At 40.4% G+C, this 9,595-nt stretch overlaps 2 protein-coding genes across 2 annotated transcripts in view; both read left to right on the plus strand.

Annotated features, from left to right (window-relative positions):
• The first annotated feature begins 203 nt into the window (after positions 1-203).
• Positions 204-4,265, plus strand: LOC147818071 (uncharacterized). The gene is made up of 2 exons (XM_087178843.1): positions 204-592; positions 1,435-4,265. Exons 1-2 carry the CDS (start codon positions 322-324, stop codon positions 2,415-2,417), a joined length of 1,254 nt encoding a protein of 417 aa, XP_087034969.1. The 5' UTR covers positions 204-321; the 3' UTR covers positions 2,418-4,265.
• A 547-nt stretch (positions 4,266-4,812) lies between these two features.
• LOC147818072 (uncharacterized) overlaps positions 4,813-9,595 on the plus strand; it is a 10,351-nt gene continuing 5,568 nt past the window's right edge. Inside the window, exons 1-2 of the mRNA XM_087178842.1 lie at positions 4,813-5,328; positions 6,806-7,387. Coding sequence (XP_087034968.1) covers positions 5,091-5,328; positions 6,806-7,387 — 820 coding nt within the window. The 5' untranslated portion in view covers positions 4,813-5,090. The remainder of the gene's footprint in view (positions 5,329-6,805; positions 7,388-9,595) is intronic.

A 9,595-nucleotide genomic window follows, 5' to 3' on the forward strand; every position in this document is an offset into this window, starting at 1 on the left:
TAAACGATTTAAATCTTAGCATTATATTTTTAAAAAAATGATTTAATTGTGTTTGATGCAGATAATTTCTTGTTAACGAGTAAGGATGGAGAGAGTATTAGAAAGAGAATTTATTTTAGCTTGATAGCAGGACATTTGTGATTAGCGTTTATTAGAAACGTTACGTCTGTCGGCCCTAGACGTCACATCCGCCATCTAAGTTTCCCGGAAGTAAACCAAAATAAAACAGATGGGAGGGCGCTTCTCCTCAGTGCAGAAGCTCTGGTCGTTAAACAAAGCTTTGAATTTGTGTCCACTAAGTTATTATTTTCACTCGACAGGATGTCTTTCCCTTCTTCATTTGGTTCGCAGGTCGCAGCCATCATGGATGTGTTAGCGAAAGCTGCGGTCGCCGAAATAACGAAGCTGATGGAGGACGGGACCGTGGTTCTGCGCCTGGAGATGTGTCGGAAAGACAGTGAGATCCAGGAGCTCAAAAGAAGTTTGAACCTGATGGAGGTTGAACTCTGCAAAGCTCAAGAAGCAGCCATGACACGAGCTACAGAGGACAAGCAGGAGCAAACAACAGCCGGGAGTCAGGTCCCTCCAAAAGGTGAGAAACACTTCAGGTAGCTCATCTGGGTCTGGATAGCACTTTCACACCAAACTTCATTTAAAATGTCCTCAATTCAGAATTCACATGCTTGTCCACAACGTTTCTCAACCGGTAGAACATGATTAGAGATCCCTAACGAATTTTTATGGTCTCCTGGTAAATTCGGCTTAAAGATTATTCGATCATTTTCATACATGTGAAACTGGCCTATAGTTCCTCAGATGGCTTGTTTTGTCCAGGCCAGCAGATGTGCACTTTTCTATCACAAAAGACAGGAAAAGGAAAAGTCTTGATTTCACATTGGCATTTTCTTTAATAAAAATGCCTGAAATAATTAATTGACTGTCATAGATATAAATCAGTTTATTGTCAAGTTACATATTGATTAACTGACTGTTTTCTGATCTTATAGTTTAACATAAACATAAACATGACTTTTATGTATTCTCTGAAAGAGTTTTATGTTTTTTTGTTTTTACTGTGTATTTTATTGCAATTATGTTCTAACCTCACATATAATCATTTCTGAAAATTTGGATCTGTTTTCAGTAGATGAACTGACTGAATGCAATCATGAAAGTAGTGTGTTTCTTAAAGTAAGTTGTTGCACTGGACATATGCTATGTTAAGGAATGAATCGTTAGTGTTCAGATGATGTCTCCTCATGTTCTTTCAGAGATGGACACCTTCCAATAGACAGGGTAAGTAAATAGCTGTGGGGTTGTACTGTTCCAGTTAATAATTGTGTTCTTGGATTATTGACTTACATTTGCATTATTGGGGCTAAGAGTCAAATTCATGTGTACCTTCAATGAATTTTTTTTTTCTTTCAAATGCAGATGAAAAAGAAGATCAGCAAACATGTGTGGTGTATCTGGAACCAAAGACTACTGATTCACTCTGTGATGGGACAGAGGAGAGCCATGACATGAGGCCAGCAGTGAAACATGAGCCAGCAGATGAACTTGCAGTCCAGGAAACAACAGACAACACTGCAACAGCAGCCACTAATCTTAACTTTGAGGCGGGAGAGCAAGATGACCCAATATGGCCTCCTGCTGCTTGTAGCATGTTTGAGGAAAGCTCTGTTGCAGCTCAGCAGCGCATACAGATTTTCCCTTCTCACGCTGAGCAATTGTCTGCTCACAGAAACGCAGAAAGCTCCTTTAACTCTTCATCAGCTGCACCAGAGGAAACCGCAGAAGATTCCTTAAGTGTGCCGATAAAAGTAGAGGTAGAGATTCCTCCTATGTGCATGGGAGGTACCGCTTCAGAGCCTGTTCATAATGAACCATTTCGACATGTTTCACGCCCTGCAGTCAGTCAGGACCCTCGCTTGCAACTGTCTGCTTCGCAGCGGGCCGGGCCGTCGAGAGCCCTGCCTCATGTCCCGAAGTCTACAGAAGACACAGAGGATTACATCTACAGTAGAAACAACCTGCGGGCAAAAAGAGTAATGAATCTGTGGAGGACAAATCAGAAACTCTTCATCTGCTCTTTGTGCAACAAGGGTTTTCCCCGCTTGTCTCAGCTGGAGGAGCACAAGGCCACCCACCAACCCTTCAAACCTTTTAGGTGCCTTGAATGCGGCAAGTCTTTCACCCAGAAGACCCGGCTGAAGACGCACCAAAGTGTGCACACGGGAGAGAGGCCGTTCAGTTGTAAAATCTGCGGCAAAATGTTTTCGAGGCAGGACAACTGCCTGAGACACGAACGGTTCCACAGCGGCCTGAAGCCGTACAGCTGTGGGCAGTGTGGTAAAAGCTTCACAGTGCTAGGTAACCTCAAAATACACCAAGAGATTCACCTACAAGGAAGATAGTGCTCAGATACCGGGTCTCTCAGAGACACTCTGTAAGACTTCAGAGCATTTGCACAAAACCATATTTATTTTGCCGGGTACTCTGACAGTTTCAGTGCGTTGAATACAGTCATAAAAATGTCCACCGGGCATTTCATGGGGCAAGACAAGGAGGTTGGAAATGTGATTTTAGTTAAATGTATTAATTGTTCAAACTTGTGTATACCACATATGATGATAGAACTTTATTTTCTCACAGTCAAGAATGAGATTCATTCTTTATCATGCATCACTGGAATCATAGCGTGGGGTTATTTATCTCGACGTTGAGAGTACAGGAAGATTGCCAAGTGAAAATTACAGTTTCAAGTTGACTTTCAATTAATTTGGCACATCATCAAGACATTTTGACAGGTTTGGTTGGTTTAATATACCTGAACAAAGAGTAGGCAATGTGGCGGTTAAAACTCATTATAACATGACTTGAAGTGGTACTTTGAGATACAAAGTGATACTAACTTTTATGAAAAACTCAAATGAGAAACTAAGAAGCTAATCCAGTAAATGAAATACGTGGCGAGTTAATATACATTGCATCAATGTAGTCATATGAAATTCCAACATTTACATAAAGCAGCTTATGGTTTTGCAGCATTTTGCGTAATGCTCCCAAGAAGATTACCAGGCTATGAAATAGTAAAAAATCTAAATTGAGGAATTTCTTTAACAATTCTTTAACATAAAATACTGGATAGTTTTACCTCTTTTAAAATGATTCAAATGAAACTGTGGGGAAGGGAAATTGCTCGCAAAGTCACAGACATGCAAAATGTGACAATGTGACACAAGTAGATGTTGCACTGTATTAAGACCACAGTAAGAAAGGTTGGAAATCACCGGTCTGATACAGGCGCAGAAGCCATGGTACAAATGGTATGGCAAAATCTCTCAATATATATCTATATATAATCATACCGCCCAGCCATACCCTGAGTGTCCTGGACTGTATGGTCTTCTATGGACAGTTTTACAGATGCGCAACAGTTTTTTTTTTAATTAAGTGGGTGGGTTATCTGCCATAACATGACCAATCCAAAATATAGAAAGTTTATCTCTCAATATCATAAAATATAGTGTTTTTACCAGCAATTCAGTCAAATTAGGCTGCCAACTCAGTTTTTAGTGTCACAGCAATCTCTTGCTTTATCTTCACCTTCATACCTTACATAAAAATGAATCCTATAAGTTCCACGCTGTGAGGTATACTGAGTTTGATTTCAGAAAAAGAGAGCACAGATATCGGCAGATATCTCTGCATTGGATCAGCAACAGTAAGATCTTACTGTGCTCAGAAGTGTTCCAGTGCCTTGCACATTTTTATGTATCGCCCCCCTAACTGTTACCTTTGTTTGTTAGTCTTCATGATTTGTGTTATGTTTTTGATAGGAAACCAACTGACCAGCTGTTGGACCGTCCAGGTACAGACTGTGTATTTAGCCTAAAATCAGTTGTAATACATTGAACTCATTATGTGGCCTCTAAAAACAGTTTCACGGTGCAGTAGTAATGATTTAAGGGTGTCCTAGTAAAGGCGGTGTGAGGTGTGTACCTATGCATTAATGTATTTGATTTTATATTTGCACATAGTTTATATCTTTTGTCTGTAGATTTTTTTTCTTCTTCTTTTTCTATAACTTTTTTCATTATAATACGTGCTATACTTATTTATTTGTTTTTATTGTTTATTTTATTTATTTACTGTTGTCCTTACATGAGTTAACAATTTGGTTTAATGAATTGCATGGCATTTTATGGGGGGGCTTTCATAAGGAAAAAAATAAATAAAGTGAGTTAATGGTTGTCAAATGACCTACACTGTGTTTTAATGTGGGGTGTTGCAATTGTATTGTATAATGCTATGTTTCTCCTATTAATCTTCTACTCTATTTATGTTATATGTATATATATATGTATATATATATATATATTATTTAATTAATTCAGTTATTTTTCTTCTGTATTATATACGTTACTGTTGCTTGGATTATTTTCCTCCATGTTTTATACTGGTGCCCACAGAAGCATAATGCATTCACTTAAGGAAAAAAAATCTGCTGTTTTTCTGAATTAACTTTTTGAACTTATTGAATTTTTTTTTAAAAGAAAGATTCTCAGAACATTCACATAATTATGTTATTAATTCAAAAAAACAGAGAAGGAATTTTTTTAATTTATTTATTTAATTAAAAAACCCAGTTTTTCTGAATTAACGACATGATCATCTCTTAAATTTTTTAGGTGAATGCATTAGGCTTCATAGGTGCCAGACCTGTGTGTTATTGTCATTTTTCTCAATCTTGGTTGGTTAACTCTTTTTTTTTTTAAAAGCCTAACCTCGGAAGTGCCTCGGGAATATACGTTGCGTCCATTGTCCCGTTTTTACGGTTTTGTGTCATCACTTCCGTTAACGAGATTATTCTTTGTGCCAATTAGTTGCTGTTAGCAGAAAGCGCCACACATTAAACCTAGCGTCAGACTCACCGTATAGCTGCGGTCTGTGTGCAGTCGGTGGCTCCGGCAATGACCCGTTTCGTTTTTCCGGGGCGACCGACTTAACAGCCTCGCCTCGGACGGTCGGGCCACTTCTCTCGCTGTAAACTTCAGGTCTCCCTGTCACTTGCTTGGTTTATCACAATGGTGAGCAGCGTCGCTCTGCGGGCTCAGATCGCCTCCATCATCGATGCCCTGTCCAAAGCGGCCGTGGCAGAAATCTCCAAAGTTGTGGAGGACGGCATGGTGGTGCTGCGGCTGGAAATGTGTCAGCGGGAGAATGAGATCAAGAAGCTGAAGAGCAGCGTGGAGGTTCTCCACAGCGAGCTGAGAGCGGCGCAGGACAGGGTGACCCTGCGACCCAGCACCTATGGGAGAGATGGTAAGATGGACCTGATGGAGACGAACCAAAAACACACATCTACTCACCATTTTGACCTGGGATACCTCTTACTGGGATGCACTCATGTCACACACACGGTGCTGTGTAAAAGTTTTACAGTAAACTGAGGATACTTTCAAAAATAATGCCATGAGTAGTTTTTGTTTATCACTCAACTTTATTCAAATTGCAGGCAACAGAAAAAAAAAAGTAAAATCAATATTTAGTGTGACCACCCTTCGTCTTTAAAGCAGCACCAGTTCTCAGGACAATTGTGCACAGTTTCAGATCTTTGTGTAATCCCAGACTGACCCCATGATGAAGAGATCAGGACTAGACCATCTGTTGCAGGACCCTGTTTTTCTTGTCTCTGATGATAATTCATAATCATCATAATAATCAAGACTCTGGCTTGGGAATTTGTGACCGATCGGACACCTCCCTCATGGAAAATCTCATCTAAAATGCTGAAAACTTTTGCACAGCACTGTAGGAGCTAGATACCGTTTCATCGCTGTAGGATATATGACGACTAGATTTCCTTGAGATGGAAATCCACAAATCTCTGTTTTCTTGACAGTAATCCGACATCTGTGTTTGCCTTTTTAAGGATCCCTGCTTCATCAAACTTATCAGCCCAGTCTGTCTGCAAGGGGCAGATTGAGCATCGACTTGACTATGAAAGATGTCTGTCAGTCAGCTGTGCATGAGACGGCTCCAAATATGCCATATCTGCTTCTACGAAGAGAAACAGCATCATTAGTAAAAGCTTATAGGACTATAAGGGATATTTACATTTGTAAGATGTAGACAAATACTGCTTCTTAAAGGGATTCTGTTACTTTATCTACTGTGTCAACCACAATGTTTTCTGATGGGTGTATCTGAGAATTAGATGTCCTGTGCAGGAAGTGCAAAAAGCCCCTATGTGATTCTCGCCTCTTCTTTCTCTCATCACTCTCTGAAGCCATAAACAGTTGTTTTCATTTGACATTTTTCTTGATAAATGACAGTTACGTACATTTAAGTTCCGCTGATGCACTAATCCATTATTTGACGGATTGTTGCAGCTCTAAATGCATGCTGACCCCTCAACAAACGCCAACCTACAAAGTCATTTACTGATGGATTGTTGGTCATATGATAGTGATGCCCCTCATAGCACTACATTGGTTTACTTCAGTCTGAAAAGCACAGTAGTTGTCATGTTTTTGGGAAATTGTTGTGAAATTTTGTAGATTTGACCTAAACCTAGTTTGAAACCGGAACAGTGTGAGATTTAAGAGTGAGATAGTTGAGACGGAGGATCACAAAAGTTGTGCAATGCTTGTTGTTATTAGAATCGTAGGTGGTCATTAACATTATTTTCTTCCACTGCTAAATGCGTCCGAATGAGGTTAACAAACAACTTTAATTCACATATTTAATTATGACATTAAAACATTAGAGGCTAATAAATACACTTGTCTCTCCACAGGTAGTCAGAGTGCCGCCGGTGATGAGAGGACCTCGCTTGAAAATGTGCGCGCTGACCAGGACCACAACAGCCTGTCCATACCGGAGGTCCAGGTTAAACCTGAACCCATGGAACAGGGAAGTGTCGGAGGGCAAACTGATCAGCTGGGAGAGGAGCTGGGTCTGTACGAGGGGAACAGTGGGCAGTGGAGATCGACCACGCAAAACGAGACAGGACGCAACAACTCCGATTATTTAAATTTAGGGCAGAACTCCCTGTCGTGTCTCCCTGAATCCTCCCTGAACTCTGGACTGGCCGTGCCCTGCAGCGGCTCCGGCGGGTTTCAGCAGAGCCCGTTCAGCCGTGGGCTGCTGGGTCACAGTCAGTACCGTAACTTGTACAACATTGTGCGGAGGAGGAAGAGGTTGATGTTTAAGAAAGGCTTCGTCTGTCCGTACTGTGGCAAATGTTTTGAGCGCACCGGGCACCTCGAGAGACACAAAAGGATTCATACCGGCGAGAAACCGTATCGTTGCGAGATTTGTGGGAGACGTTTCAATCAGACGTGCAGCCTCAAGGAGCACATGAAGATTCATCGTAGATGTAAGTAAAATACTTTGGCTTTTCTTTTCTTTTTCCTTTCAACAACTACCTGTAGAGTCGCAGCTGAATCTCATTACAAGGAAACCCTGAAGACTGTTTTACTTGGCAGTTGTCAGGTTTCAGTTTGAATAGATGTACATGCAAAGCAGGTTGTTGCTGCAGAAGAGTCTGTGCACTCAGGTAATACCCTCTGCATTAATGTCTGAAAACGCATTTGAAAATGGAGACATTCTTCTTCTTCTGTTTTCCTGTTCATGGAGGTCAGGACCTTTGGCTGTGGAGCTGGTGGGGATTTAGTGTCTCCCTCAAGGACTCTCCAGCAGGGCAGGATTAGGCTCTCAGGATGTTTGGGCCTCAAATTTAAATGCCCCAATAAGGGTCACAGGCTTTATATTTAACCCTCTGAGGTCTAAGGGTATTTTCTCGATTTCTACGTTATTTCTTAAGGTACTTGCATTTGAGGTAATACCCAAGTGTTTATATCACAATTTTCAGAACAATCTCATCCCCTTCTATAACGCGGCCCCTTTTTGACCCTCTTTACACTGTGCAGAGAGATGATTCACCAAACGCTGAAAAATTGAAGCCCAGGTTTTTTGGAAATCTTCAAATCTATTGTGAAAACAAACCGTTGCTGATATGGATGAATTGTTTTGGTGCTTGAAATTGGTTTACCAAAGTTTTATGTTGATAATAATAGTGCAACATGTGAGTAAAATAGTAGATAAATGTATAATAAACGCCTAAAATGAAAAGTGTTGTCTAAAAAGTGAGGCCTGCTTAGAGGGCTTCCAGCTCCGCCTGTGAGTCACAGATTCTAACATTGTCAACATAATGTTGTTAGACATCGCATAAACCATATTTCTGTGCTTTATTATCGCAAGGACATTTTTATATCTTATTATAGTAAGATATTATAATGGAAACATCCGTTGACCTTAGAGGGTTAACAATTAACTGGACAATTGTATAAATAAAATCTCTAAAAACAAAAAATCTCCTTTGGACTTTTTAAATAAAGTTTAAAATATTTTAGATTTGTAATATAATAGATGTGAGGAATCTCTTAATTTGAAGGTCCTCCAAACCTCCCTGACAGGTTGGCAGCTAGTTGTATTGCTGTTTCTCTGCATGTTATTTTGTCCTCTTGTCTCGGTTCAGTTCAGTCGGAAGTCTCTGGCTGTGACATTCCTCCGTGTCACAGTAAGCAGAGACAAAACTATGTGGTTTAGGCAAGACGACAGTAAATGGGGGGGGGGGGTTGAAAGTTCCTCGCTGACAGCTGGATTGGACTGACTGTCTTCTCTACGTCCCAGGGGACGGTATATTAGATATTAATGACTGGGGTCACGTCTCAGTTCATGCTCATGCAGTGCAGCTGCGAAATAAATTACCCTCAAGTCCTTTCAGGTACTTTACTCTTTAGTTTTGCAAATCTTAGCAATAAGCGGCAAGTAAGTGGCATCTGTGCTTGAGCAGTGAATTGCTGACCGAAAGAGCACCCTCCAACAAAGTACATCTTCACAGGATTTCCCACAGGAAACTGTTTAGCAGAGCTGGGAAACCACTGAGATTCTGATGCATCTCTTTCTGTCGTTGGTAAATGATGGTCTGAACCATTGTCACGCTCCAAAAATACAGTAAATGGCATTTTCTGTGTGAAATCACTCCTCTGTTTTTCTTCCCTAAATGTTCATGTTTTGTTTCATAAAAATGTGTAATTTTTTCAGCTTTTAAGGTTGTTTTTAAAAAATTGACCCATGTGACCTAATCCTAGGCTAACATTGTAAAAATTGATGTGCCTTTGCCGCCACACTGGAGTGACTAAGCTAACATGTGACTTCACATTTATTTTTGCAGCTTCAAAACTGTAAAGCTGTTACAGCAAACAGCTTCGCCATTATCCACAAGTTTTTCCACCTGTGCTGTTCACCTGTAAACCCATATGTGAATAAATATTTATTTAAAGTAAAACTGATATAAACTTAAAGGTTAAGGAGGAGTTATCAGTTCGATGTGAGGAGAGTTTAATTTGGATAGCTTCCTTTGCATGACCTAAATCAGTGGTTCCCAACCTGTGGGCCGCAAAGGTAATGCAAATGGGCCGACAAAATCAATTGCCAAACAGTACAATTTTGGTAAAAAAAAAAATGTAATTATGTAAAAATTTAAATATATAAATCCCCCCCCCCCCCCCCCCCCCCCCCC

Source organism: Seriola lalandi, unplaced genomic scaffold (genome assembly GCF_002814215.2).
Source record: "Seriola lalandi dorsalis isolate HSWRI2012SDOR001 ecotype SW California unplaced genomic scaffold, Sedor1 jcf7180002054736, whole genome shotgun sequence".
NCBI lineage: Eukaryota > Metazoa > Chordata > Actinopteri > Carangiformes > Carangidae > Seriola > Seriola lalandi.